The 24,613-nt window shown below is 36.7% G+C and overlaps 1 protein-coding gene across 1 annotated transcript in view; it reads left to right on the top strand.

Moving 5' to 3' along the window:
- Positions 1–24,613, top strand: part of rbpms (RNA binding protein, mRNA processing factor) — a 35,088-nt gene that overhangs the window by 5,177 nt on the left and 5,298 nt on the right. The window contains exons 2-7 of the mRNA XM_053479631.1: positions 7,761–7,838; positions 9,144–9,182; positions 11,722–11,784; positions 16,503–16,653; positions 18,400–18,530; positions 20,296–20,359. Of these exons, the coding sequence (XP_053335606.1) occupies positions 7,761–7,838; positions 9,144–9,182; positions 11,722–11,784; positions 16,503–16,653; positions 18,400–18,530; positions 20,296–20,352 (519 nt within the window). The 3' untranslated portion in view covers positions 20,353–20,359. The remainder of the gene's footprint in view (positions 1–7,760; positions 7,839–9,143; positions 9,183–11,721; positions 11,785–16,502; positions 16,654–18,399; positions 18,531–20,295; positions 20,360–24,613) is intronic.

The raw sequence follows: 24,613 nt of genomic DNA, 5'->3' as shown, positions 1-24,613 counted from the left end.
TCACTCTTTTTCTGTCCGTCTGTCTTTCTTTTTTTGTCCCTTTCTCTGTAATTTACTTTCTCTTTTTCCCCTCAAATGTCTTGTCTTTTTGTGAGCGTCTCTTTAAGTGTCTCACTGTCTTTTCTCTAAGTCTCTCTCTCTTTTTCTGTCTCTCTCTCTTTCTTTTGTTCCTTTCTTCTTAAGTGTCTTCCTCTCTTTAGCCTTAAATGTCTTGCATTCTGTGAGCAACCCTTTAAGGGTTGTCTCACTATCTTTTCCTAAGTGTCTCTCTCTCTTTCTCTGTCTGTTTGTCCTGCTTTTCCTGTCTTTTTCTTGTCTCTTGCTCTATAATTGTCTTTCTTTCCCCTTAAATGTCTTGTCTTTCTGAGCATCTCTTTAAAGTGTCTTACTGTCTTCCCCTATGTCTCTCTCTCTCTTTCTATCTTTCTCTGTCTGTCTGTCTTGCTTTTCCTGCCTTTTTTTTGTCTTTATCTTTGTAAGTACCTTTCTCTCTTCCTCCTGAAATGTCTTGTCCTAATGTGAGCATCAATTTAAGTGACAAGTCTCTTTGTCTCTTTTTCTGAGTTTCTCTCTTTCTACATCTCTTTATTTATGTCTATTACTTTCTTTAAGAGTTTCACTCTTGTTCACATCACTCTCTCTCTCTCGCCCGCTCTCTTTTTGTGAGTCTGTCTCACTCTCTAAGTGTCTCGTCCCCCAAGTGTGTGTGTGTGTGTGTGTGTGTGTGTGTGTGTCCCTCTCTTTCTTGGTGATTGTCACTCTCTAAGCCTTTGTCTCTTTTTCTCGGTCTCTCTGTGAGTCGGCTGTTGTCTGTCTTCGGGTAGTGGTCTCCACCAAATCAGACGAAAACAGGAGTGCAAGAAACAGCGGGCTCGGCTCTGTACGAGTGTTAAGGGAGATCAGATATTGTGAACTTCATTATCATTAGTATGATAGGTTTCCAGTTCAATTTTTTCTTTGTGTTTGTATTTATTTCCTTTTGTTTTTGCTTTTTTGTGTTTTAACATTTTTTTTTACCTTTTATTTAACTTTATTTCCCCAATGGGGCAATTTAAGGCAGGCAGAGTAGTTCATCCATCAGTGCAAATAGCAAATAAAATAACAAATATATTTAAATAAACATCTGTATAAAAAATGTGTAAAAGTAAACATCTGTATAAAATATCTGTAGATAAATGTAAACTGTTTAAACTGTTAAAAAAAATAAATATGTACTACTTAATGACCAAAAAGGGCAAAAAAAACAAGGTTTGTTGTGGCAAACTTTTCCTGTTTTTACTTATTACACTATCAATGTTATTTTAAACAAATAAATGTTAAATATTTTAATCTGAGATAATTTTTACAGTAACACATACAGGATGCAATATGACGTCATTCTTCATCTCTGATCTTTGGCCAGAGTGCATATTTCACGTGTGGTTTTGTTCCCTGTGTCTTTATTCTTTGGCTGATTTCCCTATAGACAGACATTAGTTGATTGATAAGTTGTGGATCCAGGCAACCTGGAGAGTTGTGCAGCGTTAGCAGAGTTGCAGCATCTCTACGTTATAGATGTTTTAATTGTAAACTCATCTGTGTGAAAATGTTGCCGAAGGTGATGTTTGTCCGCGTTACAGCTGCTCTTAACGCCCTGCAACAGCTCTTTGTCACTAGGCAACCTGAGCTATACTTCGATCCATTTGCGATATGCTCTCAACATTCGGTTATGGAGGTTGATAATATAGTATTCACACATTCATATTTTTTGTGAGTGTGTGTGTGTGTGTGTGTGTGTAAACACTACATCAACGTGCACCTCGGATTCTATCACTACCTGGTTTCTACCGTATCTACCATGTCCTTGCGTTCCTGATGTTCTGAAGTTAAGCTATTATTTGCCACATACAGTATACATTTCTAGTACAGTAAGTCCCTAAACTACGAACATTCAAATTACGTAAATTTTCTCAGATACAAACGGACCGTGGTTCCATCGCGGAAGTAGCTCACGTTTATTGTACAAAAATAATAGACACTCCAGTGCACCAGATATTTACAATTATATACTATATTTTCAGTGTGTAAGTGGATGTATAAAATGCCTTGTATGTTTTATGTGTTTGTGTGCATATGCTTGTGCGGGAGAAATGAGTCTGCCTCACCAGTTTCAATGAATCAGTCCAGGAGCACGACGTTAAAAAAAATGTCTGTCCTGTTAAGCTGTCCTAATGGTGAATGATCCTAATTGATCCTAAAATCCTCACCAAAACAGAGTTCACAGTCTAATACAGTGAAAAACAGCTTTGAGACAGAATGGCGCCCGGGATTCCCCTCTCGATTTGAAGGCGCAGAGACGTCACTGTTACATTTAATTTACATTTACATTTCCTTATGCACAGTTACAGTTTTTGGCCACATGTTGGCCAAGTCAAGTGGATTTGTATGCTTTACATCATATATTTGTGTCAAAGGTGTGTATAAGACTCACTTTGTCCGACTTGTTAAAGTAAACGAAACTCGTTTGTAAGTCGGGGACAACCTGTCTACATATACAGATTCACTAGAACAGTGAAATTTATTTCCTTGGTTCAGAGTCAGCCGTGAATTTCAGCCTGCATTTTTTTAGATTGTGTGTTTGTGTGTGTGTGTGCGCCTCCTATTAGTGCTAGTGTTAGTATAGAGACTGAAACTAGTGACCGTTTGATATGTGTAACATTCATGCCTTTGTGTGTGTGTGTTTAATCATCTCCTCACTCTGAGCCTGTGCTGTAACCAGTAAGCATGCATGACCTCAGCAAGAAAAAACCCTTTTATGGTCATGAGTCATAGAGGGAAAAAAGGACAGAGAGAGAGAGAGAGAGAGAGAGTGAGAGAGAAAGAAATAAGGCATAAGATTTAAAGTGTGTTGATTAGGTGAGCTTGTCGGTGTGTGTGTATGTGTGTGTGTGTGTAAACTACATGCGCTGTTATATCCGTGTCTGGTTTAGCATGCATTCCTATATATACTGTATATATCGATGAATTAACAATTATTACAGAATATGCTTAAGTTCCTAAGGCCTAAATGATTATGTTTTCTGCCTCTCTCTATCCTCGTACTAATACTTGTTTCTGTTTGAAGACATTAATTACGTTCACAATGATCAGTTAACATAACTGGGTCTGGGTCTCAGGAGGTTAAAGCGGAAGTGAGCAGTTTTCCCAAAAAAATCTTTTAGTGTTTGAAACTCAACAGCCAAACAAACACACCACCCTCTGCTCACCCTTTTTCTTCAGAAATTCATCCGGAAATATTTTAAAAGTCACCGAGCTACTGTATCTGACCAACATTAGGTCTGGTCTGCGCCCTGATATTCAGCACAACAGCACTTCGTCCCGTCTCGTGTGAAAGTGCTAAAGAAAAAAAAAAGACCAGTTGTTAAACTGCGTCATGTCGTTTACGTATGATGTATATCCAAAATAAATTTTTAATTTGATCAATACATTTATAATGAACGTTTTAGAGTTACTAATCAGAAGGTCAGCGGTTCAAGTCCCCACCTCCGCCAGGTTGCCACCCCCAACCCTATTTGTTCCACGGGTGCTGTATCATCTCTGACCCTGGGATATGCAATGAAGAATTTCACTGTGCAGTTATGTATATGTGACAAATAAAGGCTTAACTTTTTTAAGGTAACTTTATCTAAAAAGCTGCCTGGTTTTGCGCATTTAAGACGCTAAAAAACCTTATAGTTTCTATATAATCCTACAAATGGTGCACTCTAAACTATTCATACACAGACATCCTGTGTAGTAGTTTGTTTGGAAATAAGAATTCTGGAGGATGATGTAACGGAGATACAAAATAGTTTTTTTTCAAGTTAGAAAGCTAATGTTATAAGGAACAGGATGGATTGAATTACTCATGTTCAGTTGAGTTGTGAAGCTAAGGTATACAGACGTTTCTTTTGAGGTTCAAACTCTTAAATTGTGACAAAATTGTAAAAAACAAATTCAATCAAATAAATAAATAAAATGTAATATCGAGTAATGATACAGTAAGTCTCATACATACTAACGAGTTCCGTTCCGAGAGCTCGTTCGTAAGTCCAATCTGTTTGTAAGTCCAACAAACATTGTCTCGGTACTATGATACTAACACGTTCCATGATCTTGTCCTCTTGGGTTTTAGAATCCAACGGATAATTCGTGTTAAAAGAACGAGTCTGGGATTTTTTTTCACCTCGCTCCATTTTCTCAATCATTTTCACTTTTGTGTCCATCATTATCTCTTGCCGCTTCTTAGCAGTATGAGCAATACGGACATGTGCTTTAACTTCCGCGATCGAACCTTACGTGAGCACATGTTTAATCTTCGTAACTCGGACATTCGTACTTAGGAGACTTACTTTATTTATAAAATCGTGATACTTACAGAATCGCGAAAGAATCGCAAGAGGTGTCGTGATAATATCGCAATCGCAAACCATCAAATTCTCCACATTGCTCTTTTAGAGACTTAATAAAATGGCCAGGCCTGCGATGTAACTGTTAAGTGAGAAAGGGAGAGAGAGAGTGTTCATACAATTTAAAAAATACAACAATTAAAAAATTTATCAACGGCATAAAATGGATCAATTTACCGATGTGACATTTCGGTCCTCAAAATCTGGTAGAAACCACTTACAAATTAAAAAAGAGATTCAGCCCAATAGCCAATTGACAAAGAAATAACCGTACACAATCATTAGGGTGAAGATGACACCCGATTTGATTTGATTTGATGTTATTCATCCTGTTCGTATTGAGCTGCTCAGCACATTAGCATCGTCCAAAGCTTGTATAAAAATAGATTTTGGGTTCATTTCATTTTTTTTCCAGACATGTCAGATCATTATGATATTACTATGATATGTTCTTACGTATCAACATACAAATCTTTTCAACAACTGTCTCTTATCCTGCTCCTGGTAATAAACCGAAGTCTTAAAGTTTGTGTGATTTCACAGCTTTTAAGTGTTAAAAGCCCCTCCTTGGAACTAAGCGATAGATTTCCTTCTAAGATCTTCGTAACCGGCCAGACTAATCAGAGCCACAGTTGCTAGGTTATCTATGTTTGTTTTGATGAGTAACCGGCGGCTGATCTCCCACTCGGGTCTGTGTGCTCGAGTCGGACTCGGAGACTGAGTAGACCTGTTGAGTTTTTGTTCAACTCAATGAATTGTTTCAGAAGGAAAAATTATTATTTAAAACATAAACAAATAAATAAAATCTTTCAGTCTGTTGTTTAGGCCAGGAGTTTTGGTAAAATAAAAAGGGATTTGATTTTTTTTACTCTTAAGCTATGATGAATGTTGAAATTCTAAATGTCCAGAACGTTGAAGATTTTAAAGAGTATTCTTAGAACCTTTAAAATCTGAGTTTGTGCAAAAAAAAACACGACCTCACCCACAAAAGTCTTCATGAACTCACGTCTACTGTGTGTGTTCCTCTAAAAACTGTATCTTAAAAACTTTTAAATCAAAGCGTGAGTTTTTAATGACGTGTCTGCTTCGTCCCCAAGAGCTTAAATTATGACATCATATTACAACATATTTCAAGCTAGTCTTAGCATTTTCTAAACCAAAGTGAGCGCAAATGTGTCATCCATAATGTCACATTAGTAACTGTCCTTTCTGAAACAACACAAATATATTAAATATGGTGGAACATAGAGACATACATGTGAGTAAACCTTTTTTACCCATCTCAATCCATATGTATGTTTTTTGTTTTTCTTTTCACCAACTTCCTGTAGAAATAAAATCCTCATGCTTACATGCTTAAGTATGAATCCCTTACACAGAAAGATATATATAGACAGATAGATAGATACAGTAGATGGTCATTTAACCCTAACTGATGCAGTATATTCTCATTTATTCATTTATTATTATTATTATTATTATTATTATTATTATTATTTATTTTCCTGCACCAAGCTAAGAAAACAACTAAAAAGATTTTCTGAAACTACTGAAATCATGTTAAGAATTGTACAATAATATCCTGGAAGGACAGTGGTGAGCCATCATCTTTAAGAAAGAACGAAATTCTGTGTGATCATGTAGGGAGATCACTTACACGTTCGGTAAATAATAATAATAATAATAAAAACAGTAGGAATCACAGCTGTGTTTAATAGTCAAAGTTAAAGCATTTCCACACACACACAAGCTGTAGTTAAACCACTTACAGTGTTGGGGGATGCTACTTTTTTGTAATTACATTACAAAATTACTGTCATTAAAATGTACATTACTTTCTGATAAAAACATTGTACATTACAAAAGCATCACTTTCTGATAAAAGTAACTAGATCGAGTACTTTTCCATTGCAGAAAATAAAAGCTCCTTTGTGATTCCTCATGCATATTGTTTTAGTCAAGACCTTTATAATTATTCTACCATCATCACTCAGCGAAGTTTGGCCCATAATCTGTTAACTACTAATACCCCTATCACACCTATTTGTGTTACTTTTCCCGGTGGCCGTAAGTACGGTTCATCATGATTCACTGCGAGTTTTGGTGCTGTGATTAGGTTTCCATCTTTCCGTGCGTCGGTCCTCGCATAGTCAAACTGCATAGGTGAGATAGGGGTATAACAGCAGGAATAACAGGAGGCGGGGGGGGGTATCGGGGGCGGGGCTTGTAGGATGACTTTCACACACACACACAGACTAATGGATTTGAAATGCCTCCTGTCTGGCTCACAGATTACATGAATTGTCTGAATAACGGATTACATTTATGAATAAGTAACTAAACTTAAATGGCGGACCTAATGGGATAGATTACTCGTTACATCAAAAAGGTAATCCAAGTACTTTTACGCACTATCTGAGCACTTATCAGTGAGGCAAGAGAGGCAGATGAAGTGATGCACCCATCCTGTCTAGTTAGTGCTTACTGTACAAGCCTGTAGAGGCAGTATTATGATCTGGGGTTGCTTCTATTGCTTCAGGTCCAGGTTCAGCAATGTTATGTTCCCCAAAAAAATTCATCACCTGATGACCTGAATAGACAGAATGGTCACCCCACCATCAATGCATTTTTTTCTTTCTGATGGCACGGCCATATTCCAGGTTTCCTCAGCCTAAAATTGTGTAAAAGTGGTTCAGGGTTCACGAGACACATGGATTCATTTTCACACATGGATGAATCCAGACCTGAACTTTGAAGATGCATTTGAGACTCTTTAAGATGTGCTGGAGAAGACTTTACACAGCGGTCCGACTCTCCCATCATCAATACAAGATCATCAATAGAAGATCTTGAAGAGAAATTTATGCGATTCATATGTTCATACGTTCGTATCTACGGAAATTTGTCCCTCGACATTTCGTAAGGCGGGGACTCATTGTACCTGATTTCATTTGTATTTATTTTGTGGATTTGGATGTGTTATAGTATAATGACAGTTTTTGAGTTGAGAACAAACCTCTGTTTTGCTTTGTCCTGAAACAATCTCTCCCTTGGGGTGTCCAACCACATCAATCACTGTCTGTCTTTTAAACAACGAACTAAAGACCTACTCCTTCACCAAACATTTTAATCATCTGTTTATTTATCTGACTTATTTTAGACCAAAGTCGTATGATCTGTAGTGTATAAGCCGCAAATCGAAACCCCGGCATGTTTACCCTTCTGATGTGGTCTCTGATCTATAACGATGTGAGGTGACGACGAAAAGATCACCCGGGGGCTCAGACCTGCAGAAAGTAAGCCGTAACAATTCTCCATCTTCTCCCCTCGCAGGTCCGGACTCTGTTTGTCAGCGGGTTGCCGTTGGACATCAAACCCCGTGAGCTTTACCTGCTCTTCAGGCCATTTAAGGTGAGTTATGCATTGTACACAAGACTCCAGAAATCTAAATCAAGCACAGAGGAGAACAGAAGTCCAAGCTGAGTACTTGAGGAGCAAGATATCAACAGACAAACTTTATTCCCAGGGAATTTATTAAATGCTTTAAACTCTTAGACTCATTTTGTAATGGAATATTGAATCAGTACGACATCTAAAGAAAACCTTCAGTTAGTGTCAACAATATTAAGTGAATGTTTGATTAAATATTTTTATAATTTTATTCCCAAAACATCAGCATTTATCATGTAAGAAGTGTCAAAGTAGTTTTTGTGTGTGTGTGTACCACTATAAGTAAAATGTTTCTTTCTATATTACATATCACTGATTCCAAGTCAAATCAACTGATTCAAGAAGTCTTAACACTTTTGTTTCAATATTATAAATAAAAATAATATAAGATTTTTCTGTGTCTGTTAATTTGCATCTTGTGTTTGGACTTTAGAAAATAATCCTGTAAATATTACACTATAGACAACTAGTGCAGCTTGTTTAACTGTATTATTATATCTTATAATAATAATAATAATAATAATGTCTATGGACGTACTGAATTATTGCTGAATTACTTGAACTAAACAACAACTTCAAAAAAAATCTTTATTGTAATCTTTACTGTGTTTATTAATTTAAGTCTTGAGTTTGGACTTTATGAAATAATCCTGTAAAATAATACACTAGAAATAAGTAGTGCAGCTTATGTAACTGTATTAAGTTTGAATGTAGCAAGTTTTTTTTTATAATAATAATAATAATGTCTGTGGAAGTATAAGTGCCAAAATTCCTCAAAGCGGGATAGCATATTTTTTGAAACTTGAAGTTTTCTGCACTTCAATTTATTGTGTTTATATCATATGAAAATGTAATTCAAGCATTTAAAAAGTCAATGCAAAAAATAGCGACCTTACTAAACTGCTGTTGAAAAATATTCTACAAGTGTTAAAAATACCATCAATATTATTTTTCAATCTTACAAATTCAGGCCGTCTGTGATAAAAAAAAATCTGGTTTTATTAAAAGTCAGGCATTACAATTTTATTTATTTACCTTTAGTAAGGTCAATATTTTTTTGCACTGACTTTTTAAAAGCTTAAAGTATATTTTCATTTGAAATAAACAATCACACTAAATTTAAGTAGAATTATTTTCCATCCAGATCAAACTGCAATGCAGAAAAATTTATTACGGCAAGTTTTTGTTCAGTTATGTTGCTTTGAGAAGGAATTTTGTCACTGTTAAACCTCTGTAGTCATAATTGTGCTTTTTTTTTCGTCCTAGGGGTATGAAGGGTCACTGATTAAACTGACATCAAAACAGGTGAGACTCAGAAAAAGCACACTAACTTTGTGTATATATTCCTATGAGTGAAATAGTGCTTTTAAAGATATGTGTCCTGATGTTCTTATTATTAGTGAGTCATTTTTATGACACGATATCTAGACGTTATAATAATAATAATAAATCTTCTTATTGGAGCATAAGATAAGAAGACTTATGAATGGCTGTCTTGAAACACAGTTTAAAGCCGAGCTGTCGTTGGAAATTCGCTTTTTCATTTTCAGGAGAATTGCGGCATGTGTGTGTGTGTGTGTCCTGGTGTTGCTTGTCCCATTTCGCTTTGATTGACAAATTCCCAGAAGGTTCTTCAGAGGAGTTCATATCTGGCTCTAGAGGATCAAACTTGCACAGCAGCACTATACACACTTCAGATGTGCAAATTAGTAAAGAGGGTGTGAGCCCATGTGTGTGTGTGTGTGTGTGTGACAGTGTGTGCAGACAGAATGAGGCCGTTCAGAGTTCACTCAAATAATAAACTGACGATGTGCCATCTTTTCACGCGACCTCCACATAGCCGGGTCTTTAAACCACAAAGTCTATTAGAAGTCTTTTGTTAGTTCTTGTTTTAACCCTTTAGTCACTTTAGACTCTCCATTCTTCATGCACTTTGTTTCTGAGTGACTTGTAGACGTTAGTGAGAGCTGATCATAAGCTGTGTGTGTGGAGTTTATGTAGTATTAAACTGGAAAAAAGCCACAACAACAACAACAAAAATAGAGTTGCAAGGTTGCAACGATGAGCGGGCCCAAGTACACTGCCCACCCTGCATCTAAAGGAGACAAACCAGTGCCACCATTATGACATAATTTTAGAAAAGGAGAGATTTTATGTCTAGACCTCCAAAACGTCCCCGATGCTGAAAAAAAAGAATCACATTATGATGTCACTCAGTGTAATGCCACTTAATTTCCTGTGTTTATTTTAAATGAAAATGTAATTCAAGCATTTAAAAAGTCAATGCAACAACAACAACAACAAAAAAAAAAAACCCAGACCTTACTAAACTTAATATAAAGTCACACAGAAGGCTATTAACCATTTTTTGGCATAAGTTTAAGGCTGCATCACGGCTGACCCGTTTAAAAAAATCAAAAATCCCTCTGAAATTTTGCGTCCTCAATGTCTTTGGATCACATCGGCCCGGTTTGGTGTTGATTGTACAAATCCCCTAGGAAGAGAACATCAAAATCCATCAGGTGTGTTTTACAAATTACACAAAATAACTGACTTCCTGTTGAGTTGAGCCCGTAGCAGGCAATGAGAAAGTTCAGCTCAAAAAATAAAACAAACAAAAATAAAGAAATAAATATGGCCAAATTTAATAACAAGCATACAAAAAATACAGACAATTTTCTTTTTCATGTATACATTAGCGCATCTGTTGCATTGGCGTAACATGCCATCCCATAATATCACCAACAATCCTGTAAAAAAAAAAAAAAAGAAGAAGAAGGAAGTACGTTCCCATGTTCCTTCGGGGCTGTTTTTTTTTTTTATTCTGTCGGGTGTTGATCTCATCTTACAGCCGAATTCAAAAGTGCTCTTATCAATCTTAAACACCAGGAAGTAGCAACATGACTGACTTCCTGTGGAGGAATAAAAAAAAAAAACTTGTACTGCCAAAGGTTTCCCAGAACAGTCAGACAGATTGTGTGTGTGTGTGTGTGTGTGTGTGTGTGTGTGTGTGTGTGTGTGTGTGTGTGTGTGTGTGTGCGGTGTTATTGCAGGGGGAGATGACAGCAATAATGTAAATCAGTCGATTCCAGACCTCTCAAGAGACACAAAGCAAAGACATCACCATATATAGCAGTATGGCTCACTAGAGTCACTATTAATAACGTCCCTGTGTTCCTTCACAAGGGAGCGAGAAAGTGTGTGTGTGTGTGTGATACAAAGAACGAGAGAGAGAGAGACAGAATTCAGGGAAAGCGTGGATGAGAGAGAGAGAGAGAGAGAGAGAAGTAATGTGTTTGTGTACGCAAGAGAAAAAAAAGGACAAAAGTAGAGTATGAGAGAGTGACCAGAAAAGACAAAGAGAGAGGAAACATGTGTACATATCCCGTTTTTTAGTGAATGAACTCTGAACGGCCTCACCCTCCCTGCACACACACACACACACACACACACACACACGTCTTACTATCCTCCTGAGGACCTTCCACTGAGAGAGTTATTCATAAAGCTGAATTATTCTATGCTACACCTTAATTTAACCTTTACCTCAGTATCCAAGTGGGAGCATTTTATTTTCTTTAATTGTATTATTATTTTTTTTTTTATGAAACCTTAACCAGTTTTGCCAAAAACAACAACAATGTTTAGATATACTTAACTTTAACTTTAACTTTTTTAAATATTTAAAACGAAACTCTTTATGAAGTGTTTATTTATATTTCAAAACAGTCTTGGAGCACAGTTTGACATATTCCAGTCATTATAAACATGCCTGAAATTATTATTTTGTTTTTCATTTTTCAACTGTTTTCACGGCCGTTCCTGCATTTTTTTTGCCCTGTAGCCGGTCGGCTTTGTGAGCTTCGACAGCAGATCCGAGGCTGAAGCAGCCAAGAATGCCCTGAATGTAAGTGTGATTTTCTTTTAATATATACAGTTTATACAGTTAGTTTGAGTCAAATGCATACACAGTTTAGGAAAAGAAAAATAGTATAATGTAAATTAATATAATGTATATTAATAATAATCTCGTTCTCTCTCTTAATATATATATACAGTATTATATGCTGTGCTTTAAGGACTGGGCAGTGTCATAATATTAATAATAATAATAATCACAATTTATTTTTCATATCGAAATTTAAAAACAACTTTTTTGGGAGAAACAGAAACTTTGATGTGAACAGAAGATCTGTGTATGGAAATGTATTTTTGTCCATCATATATGTCCTGTAGGTGCGGCAATAAAAACTAACAGCAGCCATTTCGGGATTATTTTGTATTGTTCTCCTGCAGGACATACAGTATGCTTTACTAATCACTTAAGGTATGTTGGTGGTTGATTCACAATGTCAGTGTCAGATGGAAAATATTCCACGGTAGAAGCAGATTTTTGAAACAGCTAAAAACTTTCCAATCATGAAACAGTAGTTGAACAGTAATTAGTAATAACAAAACCAGGCCCACACCCATCTCAGGTTCATTAAGAGTAAGTGGCGCTGGTGACAGCGATCACGCAGGCCTAGTTCACATGATCTCTGTGTATGCGTATCTCTGTTTGACTATGCCACGATTTTATCTGCCACATGAAGGTTTGACTTTTTTTTTTATGCTCTTTCAGCGACACTCTAGTCTTTTTTAATCCCTGAGCAGCGTCAGTTTGTCGCTGTTTCTGAAACATAATGACAAACAATGCAGGCTTTAAAGCTTCTGCGATAATGTACTAATGTTGCTGTTTTCTCATTCATTTACATGAATATATAAGATTATTTATGGGAATAAGACTCACCCTCTGGCAACAGGATATGAGAGACAACATAATCAGGGCACTCATGTCATGTCGTCTGTGCACTCTGGTACAGTCCACACTTCAATAAAGCAGTTTCAATAAAGCCAATCCACTTTGGAGGATAATAATGCAAGTCAAATTTCATCATCGCTTTCATGCTTCTCAGCGGTGCCAGGCTTTTTTTTTTTTTTTTCTAAATTTTCTTTACTTGTATCCTAACCGGTGCTTTGGGATAGAAAGTGGGCGTGTGCTTTGACATGCAAAACTAAAAGACTTACTGGCATTCGTTTACGTCTGCTATGTGCTAGGATGTTATTAGACCTATGCATATTGAGTAACGTTGTCCAAAGCATCATTTAATTTTTTTTTTATCAAATTCAAGATCGTTTTATCACCTTCATTACAAATTTTGTTAATATCATTAAGTGAGTGTAGTTTCCATATTACATATTAGTAACACAAAATATTTCCCTTCGTTAGTTCACTGTATTGTTGTTGAGAAAAGTCAGTTTCTTTGAGTTTAAAAACGGCATCTAGACGGGACAAATTAACACTTTATGGAATCTTATTATATCTCTGTGAAGTATTTTAGCTGACTTGATGAGAGATTAAGTAGAAGTAGAGGACCCCGCATGATGCCACTCAGTCCATGAGAATCAGTTACCATTTAGTAATACTGATAAGACTAGAATACACCTCTGTGGCACTCCGCACGTACAGTAGCTCAACTAGCACCGGGTCAGATAAATACTACAAATTAAATGATTACGGATGCCAAATATTGGCCTTTTTCCGTGCATCAAACATAAGAGCGAGAGAAGTACAGTAAGTAATTTCTGATCTCTTCAGAAACTGCTGCTTTTCCCACACAAACAGTTTCTGAAGTTCATACAGGACTCAACATACAAAATGTTAATTTGAACGGGAGATCTGAGTCTTTTTGTAATAAGGAAGCTGACAGAAAGAACTTGATTTTAATCATAACTCTACAACCGCGGTAAACAGAAGAGCAATCTCAGAATGCTGAAATGTTGACGCATAAACACAAGACACAAAAGGTAGAATAACTGGACTAAAGAATCCGCCTGGTCCGATCCCAACCTTGTGTACGAGTGTTTTGTTAACATTTTTCCTTCTTATGTGTCAGCTTAGACAATAAATGGACGAAATAAATAAGGTGTGTGTGTGTGTTTGCAATCCTCACACACCACCACTTTGACTTTGTGTTCGGAGCACCCGAGGCGACTTTTTCTGTCTTCACAAACCCTGTCTTTGTCGTCGGACCTCAAGTGGCCTATTGTTTTTCTCTTGCGTACAGTTTCATGTCCTATTGCTGAGATTCTGAAGAAAACACACCATGTGGTTATTTTAAGCGCATTCGTGTCGGGCCAGTGGCGCAGATGTCTAATATTGATTCTGGTAGCCACAGTGACCCGGCCAACATTCTTCCTGAGTGTTTGCAGAGACCGTCTGTTATGGCTGTCTGTAGCTCAGGCTTTAGTGTCTGAGCAAATTACTTTTGTCCTTAAATATATTTTTATTGCAAAGGAAGTCTGTTTACTGTTATTGCTCAAAATGTGCTAATTTGTTTAAAGTATAATAACTTGTTTAAAGGATAATAACTCAGTAAGGGAAAGAGACGGGATGTGTTTAGTCAAGTTCAGAAGGTGACAAATAACTGAGCGGAGCCCGTGTCGCTCTTCAGTGCCACATCGCTATTTGCGAAGATTCTTGCAGCGTGTAAAGCTTGTCCGGATTGTAGAGCTAACACATACCTTCAGATGCCATACAATCAACTCGTCACTATCAAGAGACTGCTTACGGCGCTAAAGATATCATATGACGTGAACCTTTTCTCTGTTGTTCCTGTTAAGCAGCAAAAACAAAAACGATCCATGGTTCAATAAATCAAAAAAAAAAAAAAATATATATATATATATATATATATATATATTATTTTTTTTATTATTTATTTTATTTTATTTTATTTTAGTGTAATGTGTATTGTTGAACCTCCAGCATGTCATCGTGTGAGTGTAAATAAAGCCGATGGGAGTGAGAGTGAGGTCAGAATGTTTTTTTTTTTCAACTGTAGGTTGAATTCCAGGAAGTTCTGCGTCGTAAAAAAAGACATTAATGATGAAGTCACCATGATCATAATGTGACTTTCTGTGTTAAACTGAATTAATACAGTTATGCAACACTGCGGTTTCAGTAAATCCTACTGTACGCAAAAAAAGTATTTGCCCCCTTATCTTTCCTCCTTTTTTTTTTTCTTTTGTGCATATTTGTTAGATTTAAATGTCTGAGGTCATCAAACAAATTCTTTATATTACACTAAGATAACCCGAGCTGTTTTTAAATGATGACTTAATTTAATTTATTCAGGTTGGGGGAGCAGCTCTCTGTGTGACTCTGAGTGAAAAAGTAATTTTTCAAACCACACACACACACACACACACACACACACACACACACACTTTCTAAATTATAAATGAACAGCGATTTCTAATAACTAAAATAATCCCATTTGCTACACCCAGGTCTGATTATTGCTGGACCTGTTGAATCAGGAAATCACTTTAATAGAGCCTGTCTGACGAACTGAAGCATGCTAGAAAAAAGACTTAAAAAAGCAACACGATGTGGATATTCTACAACAGATAAGAAACAACGTTAAAATTTATCAGGATTTATCAAAAATTTGGAAAAATTTATCAGGATTTGTGACTCCAGCTTTTTGGACACTTTTTTCTTTTTCCCTTAATAAATAAAATCATCATCTTAAAGCTGCATTTGTTTGTATTTATTCGTGTTATGGCTGTGTAATATTAAAATTGGTTTGATAAGCTGAATCATTAACGTGTTACAAATACTTATTTTTCAATAAAAAAAAGGGCAAATACTTTTTTGCAACACTGTATGTCATGCTCGAGTCCAACAAAAGCATATATATATTTGCAAATTTCTTTGTTTTTGTTTAGTGATTTATTTTCTATATTCTACAACAATACTGGGGATTTCAAAACTATAAAATAACAAATTATTGTTTTTTTGATTATATATGGTAATTATGTAACAACAAGAAAAACAACAGTTAGTTGTTATTTTAAGACACAGAGGTTAGCCTTTCTGTAATAGTTCTTGCAAGAACAGTATTGTCAAGTGCATTTGCAAAATCCGTCAAGCACCATAATGAAACTGGCTCTCATGAAGGCCGTCCCAGGAGGGCGAGACCAAAACCTACCTCTGCCGCAGACCAGAAGTTCATTTAGAGTTTTCAGCCTGAAAAATGACCAATTAACAGCACCTCAGATTAGAGGCGTTATGAAGTCTTTACAGAGCATAAGTAGCAGAAACATCTTAATATCAACTGTTCAAAGGAGATTAATGCCCCTTTTTTACGCCTTTAGCATTCCTTTACAATGTAGAAAGAAATACAATTTTGACGATCATGGAGTTAAAAAGTGGCCCCAAACTTTTGAACGGTAGTGTATATAAACCCAATTTCTAATAAATTGTCAGGAACCATTGAGAGTTAAAAAAAACAGTCTATCTAATCTAGTTAATTTTATAATCATTATTTTTCATTTTTATATTTCCAGAAGTCCAGAATTCAGCTCAGAATTAACTTTCTTGATATTACTCCCATTTGTTCCTGATTTCTCAGACACTGGTATGTCGATTACATCATCAACAAACCTACTGGGACTACCGATGATGAAAGCGGCACGAACGATGTCTCCAGTTGCTTAATAGTATGCGTGTGTGTGTCAGAAACGGTAAAAAAAGGACATTTATTTATTTATTTATTTTCCATCTGTCCATGTCTTTAGGGAGTTCGCTTCGACCCGGAGATCCCTCAGACTTTACGGCTGGAGTTCGCCAAAGCCAACACCAAGATGGCCAAGAGCAAACTGGTAGGGACGCCCAACCCCCCTCCATCTCAGCAGAGCCCCGGACCGCCTTTCATCGGCCGGGAAGCCTGTAAGTAACTCTCTCACACACACACACACACACACACACACACACACACACACACACACACACACACACACAGATTGCTGATAAGATCAGCGGCCCCCCAAAGTGCACCCATAATCAGCCTATTAGTGTTCCCGTTCCAATGAATTGGTCCGAGATAGCAGGTCTGATTGGGAGAGAAGTTGAGAAACACCCCGTATAACGCAGGGTCATGTGGGTTAGTTCTGCTGTAGTAACACAGAACAATGATTTGTTTCAGAGCCTCGCAACGAAGTGTTGTCAAGACACTACAACATTATTGCCGCATAAATCCAGTCACACTAGTTTGGTTAAACTACAGTAGGAATATGATACCTGTTTGAGTTTTGGTAACGAATCCCAACTTAAAGAAAGTACTGAGAGATTCTTGGAATGTCACGTGTTTAAAACCCTCGAGGTTAACATGGCCTGGACTCCATGTCTTGTTGGATATTTCAACATCTATATTTTAAACTTGTGTGTGTGTGTGTGTGATGAGGTTAACTCTTTGGAATCTTTACTCCATTGCCCCCTAAATGGGACGAGGATTTTTCCATCCTTGTAACAACATGCATCATCTGTAGGACTTATTAAGTAGCACACACACACTTTTGTTTGTTATTTGTTGTTGTTTTTTACTTAAATAGCAGCTTAGATTACTACAGTGATGTATAGTTTGTCTTCATGGAATTGTGCAGGTTCAGCTGTTGATTAAAAAAAAAAAAAATTGATTCATAAATTGCGACCAGGCATTTTAAAGTGTGTAAATTGACATGGCATCTTAGCCGTGCAGATGTTCCAGCTTTGTTTTTTTTTTGTTGTTTTTTTCACTGCCAGATCTGTTGAATCAAGTAAGAACTTAAAAAAGCAACACAATGTAAAGATATTTAAGAACAGATGAGAAATAAAGTAAAGGGTTATCAAGCCATTTCTAAGGATTTGTTACTTCAGCATTTTGGACAGCTTTATAAATAAAACCATCAACTGGATTTTGTATTTATTGAGTTTTTTTTTTTTATCTTTGTGTACTATTGAAATTTGTTTGATGATCTGAATCACTAAAGTGTGACAGAAAAAAAAATACAAATTCAGGAACGGGGCAAATCCTTTTTTAACTTTAATGATAGCATTGCATATAAAAAAAAAAAAACATTCGCAAACTGCATTTCCGCGTTAATGTGTTTAAATGGACGTTGCATCCTAGCCGTATCGACATTCCAGCCATGGATGGATTTTGCGAGTTGTGCATTCCTGCTTAGTGACTAAGTCTTATCTCTTGGAAAAAAATAAAATAAAATAAAGACACCCCTTGCGGTCCCTAAGCGAAAATATGGAAGGAAACGATTATGAGAGAACATAATGTAACGAGACTCGACTCTCTCCTGCGTTCTGTTCCTGATAGCTATGTCAGATAAGATTAAGATTGCTTTCATGTCTTTTTTTTTGTTTTGTTTTGTTTTTAGAACGACACCGAATCGATTGGGGCGTATAAAATTTAACATTTCTTGTGATCTTCAAATAAAAACTAAAAAACTCCACTCAATATTTAAGGTATTATCAAGGTGTGTGTGTTTGTGTTTTTTGTGTGAGAGTTTAAGTCCGAAAACTCACTCACTCACTCACTCACTCACTCACTCTGCGTACTGTACAGTGTGTAAAGGTACATGTGCGTGCGTGTGTGTGTGTTTTTGGTGTCCACGTCTCAGTCTTGTCCCCTTGTTGTGCTTCCAGATGAGCTCACAGTTCCTGGTCTGTATCCTAGCAACCCCGACGTGTGGGCATCATACCCGCTGTACCCCGCTGACCTATCACACACCCTCGCGCCCGCTTTCACCTACCCCTCCTCCTCCTTACACGCTCAGGTAACGCTCTCACATGCACACGCACACCCTGAGCAGATCTGCACAGCACACGTCCACCCTCAACGTCACACAGACGCTCTCCTCTGACAACTAACACACAGTCAGTACACTCGTTCGTTCCTACGTTCACGTCATATCAGGTTATAAATCACTGTAGTTATAAAAACCTCAGATTTTAGTTATGGCTTCCTTATATTCTCAGGAAAATAAAAATAAAACACTCAAAGGTTTGGACACGCCTTTGATGGCGTTTCCTGATTTTCCTGATTTTTATTTCTTTCCACGTTGTGAAGGCAGACAGTACAAAATAGGCAATTAATATAGCTATATATTTGTATATCTATATATACATATAATAAAACTGTGAAGTTGGCGTCTTTGTAAAAAAAAAATGTAGTGAAGTAAGATGAGTAATAGAACACATTCAGATGTTTTTTGGAATTTTTGTCTGTCTATTTGTTTGTGCACACATCATGCAAAAACTACCACACGAATTTAAACGTGGTTTTCGCAGACGTATATGTCCAAGTCTGAGTTAACATATAGGCTTTGTTTCATTGCAGTCGCCCCCACGGGAGGAGAAGATACGCCACTTTGAAATTTAAATGGAAAACGTCCTTATATCATAAAAAAAATCATTCGTTCATCTCAAAAATCAACAGATGGCGCTGTGCGTTTTTTTCATACCGGCTTATGAGTGTGCGATTGAAATCTACTTAATATAAACGCGATCTCAAACCTTAATTCTGCGCACTTCACGGTAACACGTAGCAAATTCCAAAATTTACATTTTTTTAAATGAGTATTTCAATTCAAATGATTAATTTCTTTATAGCACATTTAAAAAAATAACTAAAGTTGACCAAGTTGCTGTACAATCATCATAAAAATAAATAAATAAAAATAAATGAATAAAACAACCCGGATTAAACAGCATAAAATGAAAGCCGATAAAATTCAACTTAACTTTGTACAACAGTGAAATCATATATAAAAAATTAAATTCCACACGGACAAAGTCACGGCTCATCTGGTCGTCTTTAAAGTTTGAACAGTCGATGTTGAGATGTACCTGTATTCTGAGGTGATTTTTGAGGCTGGTGACTCTAAATGAACTGAAGTTTTGGTCTTGCTTTCTTTGGAAAGTCTTCATGAGAGACAGATTCATCATCATGGTGATTGATGGTGTTTTGCAAACGCATTCGACACAATACTGTTCTTACAAGAACTAATCCAGATCAGCTGACACCTGTGACTTAAAAATAACCAAAGACTGTTTTGACTTAATACCATAAATCCAAACTTTCGACTGGTACTGTACTGTATCTATTTCTGCCCTTTAATGACAATCGTGTTGATATCCAGCTTGACAAGTTGTTTGCCTACAAACCTAAAATCACACAAGCTGAAATAATCAAAAACAGCACAGCTCTTAATGCTAGACTGAAACAAAACTAGAGCTTTATCAATAAATCTAAAAAAGGAGTGGGAGGCCAAGTCACATCTCATTTACCGTCAGAAAATCTGGACCACGCCCTTCACTGGGATCGACCTGAACAAGAACAAGAGGGTTCAAACATGTCAGGTTGTGTCTGTTGTGTGTGTGTGTGTGTGTGTCCGCAGCTGTTTACAATATAGCTTTTCACCAAGACATACAGCTGATAAGTTCAGTGTAATGAATTTAAACATAATTGATTTATTAGTCGAGCATGTTGTAAAACTCTCTCCCATGTTTTTATTTATTTTTTTTAAATCCCACACGTAGATCCGTTGGCTCCCTCCAGCTGACGTTCAGGGCTGGAAGTCCAGGCAGTTCTGCTGAAATACATGTAAGTATCAAGCGCACACGTACTGTAAACACGTTCGCTCCAAGCGCGGCTGTTTGCTCTCTTTCACACACACACACACACACACACACACACACACACACACACACCTACACACACACACACACTCGAACCACTCCCACTGATACGAGGAGACAGGAAGGGGCTTGTTAGAGTCTGCAGGGGTCTGATGGGTGGTTGTTTGCCAAACACACACATTACACACATTACACACATGCTCTAACCATTCCCCCCTTCCCCCACCCCCAGTCTAGTGTATAAAAGTCATATTAATGCAGAAGTGGCCTGTACAGTCATTCGACTTTTCCCATCACATACACTAACCTGACTCATTTTTTTCCGCTTGATTTTCAACACATTAGGGTGTTTTTGTAGACTGAACTTCCTGGTTGCCAGGGGTTACGGCTCTAATGGGGGCCGGAGTATTATTTTTATAAATAAGAGGATCCTCCAAATCGGACATGAACTACTAACCTGCACATCAGCAGATCAGGGATTCTTGCATTACAATCTGCTCAGGAAATCTACACACATGTTTGGGCCCACCGATTACTGGCACCACCCCCTTACCAAAGCATCATCATTATTGGCTATAACTACTTCCTGGTTTCAGGCAAACGTTCCCCTAATAAACAGCGTCGTACAAAATGCATTTCTGTTGGCATTTGTTAAAAAAAATCTTTTTTTTTAAAATGACATTTCTTCCTCATTTTGTTATCTGTAAATTGCTTCATAAAACATTAACAGTTTAGTTATTTTTCTTCTTTAAATCACGCCGTGTACATCATAACTCATTCCCAGAAACGCATTTAAAGTTGCTTGCAATTAGTTAATCAGCAGCGCTGGCGTGTCGCGGTGTAACACATTTACTACGTGTTCTTTCAACGGCTAAGAAATCTGTCCAGGCCTTGACAGGTTCATCTGCCGTGCTATTTCTGCAGGATTTCATAAATCCCCTTGGCTCGCTTTTTCCGGATTTTATGCTCTGGATTGTAACTCTTATGATTCATGCTGCCACGAAACACTTTTTGTCTAACCTTGAACTTCTATCGACAATTAGCGATACAGTCCGTCGCCAGGATTTCAACGGATTCTCTTTTATGACTGACACTGTGTAAACCTTGTGTCAAAGTGGTCAATTAATCAATTTATCAACATTTCTTTATATAGCACCTTACAGCAACCTAAGTTGAATCAAATGCTGTGTTTCACAGCATTAAAAAAAATGACAATAAAATGGCAATAGGATAGCAATAAAGAAATACAAAACAAAATAAAACACATAAAATTTTTAAATTATCAAAAGCCATAATAAAATTAAAAAAACACATGTAATGATAAAATATCAAAAGTTATTCTAAATAAGTGAGTGTTTTGCTTTAAAAAGAAAAATGGCAGTAAGATAGCAATAAAAAATACAAAATAAAATTATAAAAATATATAATTATGAAAAACATGAAATTATAAAATATCAAAAGTCATTCTAAATAAGTGCGTCTTACACAAGAGGTTTTAACAAAAAATTACAATAAATAGCTATTAAAAATATATAAAAGAAACTAAAATTATAAAAAAAAACAAAAAACACATGATATTATAAAATATCTAAAGCCATTCTAAATAAGTGAGACTTAAGTGGTGTACAACTAGAGAGAGAAAGAAATCATTCGTGGAAAGTCACCTTTTAATAATGCTAATACTAGTCTTAAGAGCACAATTTTCAGTCTGAATAATGATCACCTTTCCAGGGTCTAATGGATATGAATTTCTTTTACTTAGACTTTTTTTAGCTCTTGAATCCAACGAACCACATCAGAGAGTCTCACACCCTCGGAGGAAAGCGCTACTACCTTCCCACTTCCGCATCAACAGAAGACCTCATGGTTGGCCCGTGATCTTGTGATTGATATAAGAGAGAGAGAGAATATCATCCTGTCCCAGAGCCAGATTTGCTCTCTTTTGATTTGCAACCCTCAGATGACGGAATAACCCATTTCTGTTTCATTCAGGGTTGGTTTTAGTGAGAAGTGCACAATGCCCAAGTCCCAACGCTGAACTCACTTTTCCATCATACATATCAAAATAAAGCCTCCTGCCTTTTTATTATGATTGAACTGAACATTAAGTTTACTTAAACTTTTACCTCTATTTTTCTTTCTTCTTTTTGTCGACTAATTGGCAAAACATGGAGTTTAATATTTCCCCAGAATATCTTGTTTCTGTTTGTTTGCTGTTGTTATTCGTTTTTCTTTTCTTCTCCTCATTGTAACCACTTCTCGGCTCTGACCTTTTCCGCGTTCGCAGTTGCGCACTCGTATGTAATCACTTTTATAAATAGCCCGATGGAGTTTATTGTTTATTTTGGGAGTACAGAGTCGCGATGCTGCTTCAAGGCCAACAGGGGATCTCCAGCTGTATCATTCTGATATTTTAAGTAAAATATTAAGATTAATCAATCGTCTTGTACTGTAAGTAAAACCAAAAGGAGGCACACGGATATAATTAGGATATAATTTGTCCAGGCTTCATTTGTAGCAAAAAATAAAAATAAAAATCACATTTTCAAGAAGCAGGAAATCTCAAGCGAGAGGGAGACAGCTTGTCGCCACATTGGTGGAATAAACATGCTTAAACTGGAAGGTCTTTAGGGAGCAAGCGGGTAGGAGTGGAGTGTCAGATGTCCACTGACTCTAGAGCCAGTCTGCTCGTTCCATTCTAATAGGAACGTAATTGTAGAAAGTAAAAAGTTGTTTATGATTTCATCAATATATTTTGAATGTTACAGAATAACGAACAGAGTGCAGACTTTTAATCAGTGCACATAATGCACTTTTTTTGGGAAGACTCACAAACAGCTATGCAATTTAAATAACAGTACATAGAATTGATGGGAGTCGGAAACCACTGAGTCAAAATGTTCCGTACAATGCTTCTTAGATTCGTTGTGTTTCACATCACGTTTCATTCAAAAGTTTGGACACAAGTTTGGATTTGTTTTTCATGCGTTCTAGAATAACACCAGAGGGTTCAAAACAATAAACTAACACATATGGCATTAATTAATTAAGTAACAATGGCGACAGCAACAACAGTCATTTGTTATTGTAAGACATTGATGTCAGCTGTTCTGGATCCGTTCTTGCAAGAACAGTTTTATATATGAATATTATATTATATGAAACTGGCTCTAATAAAGACCTTCCACGGAAAGCAAGACCAAGTTTATTTAGAGTCACCAGCCTCAGAAATCACCAATTAACAAACAGCACCTCAGATTAGAGCCGTAACAAAGGCTTTACAGAGTATAAGTAAGCAGATACATCTCACTATCAACCGTTTAAATTGTAGAGAGAGATTATTTCATGTTTTGGATGCCTTCAGAATTGTTTTACAGAGTGGACAGAAATAAAAATAGGAAAAGATCATGGAGTTAGAAAGTGTGTCCCAATTTTTTAATGGTAGTGTACATCAATTAGAATAACTCACTTAATTAGCATCTATTATTGAATATATTACAAATGTCAAAACAGAAGTACATTGCCATAGTAGGCCAAATAGTATTTACTATTGTTACTTTTACTATTAATCCATGTAACAGATTGTTTCACCTTACACTATTCATGTAAAGTTTTTTCCATCTTTGTATCATTGATCATGAGCATGCATGGTTATTAAGATGCTATGCGCATTTCCGCTACACACCAGAAAAAAAAAAATACAACATGGATAGCTAGCACGGCAGAACAGACAAGGCCGTATCCGCATACACAAGCATAGCGCAAAAATGAACTACAACTCCGAAAACCACAAAAGTTCTAAACACACCTGCACCCATTTTCCCAGGACATAAATAAGACGCTCCCGTTAGTTTTTTTCGGACGGATTAGTGTCCAACCAGAGAAAAAACATTCACTGCGATATGGACACAAGTAAACTTAATCCACAGTAGGTGTGAGAAATGAGTTTCAAAGAATCTTCCGGGAGCACGATGATCTCAATATGGTGAATAATCCTAATTTTCATAGTTCACAGTCCAATACAGTGGAAAACAGCTGGCAAAATGGCACCCAGGATTCCCCTCGCAATTTAAAGGCGCAGAGACAACACTGTTACATTTCACTGGGAGATTAATTTCTTTAGGCACGGCTACGGTTTTTGCCCACATGATGGCAGTGTTGGGAAAGGGGGACAGAGATTGATTCGACTGAATTGGTATGATGCTTTACGTTGTAAATT

This window comes from Clarias gariepinus, chromosome 20 (assembly GCF_024256425.1).
Source record: "Clarias gariepinus isolate MV-2021 ecotype Netherlands chromosome 20, CGAR_prim_01v2, whole genome shotgun sequence".
Lineage (NCBI taxonomy): Eukaryota > Metazoa > Chordata > Actinopteri > Siluriformes > Clariidae > Clarias > Clarias gariepinus.
The sequence above is the reverse complement of the archived record's forward strand: the minus strand, read 5'-3'. Positions and strand labels throughout refer to the sequence as shown.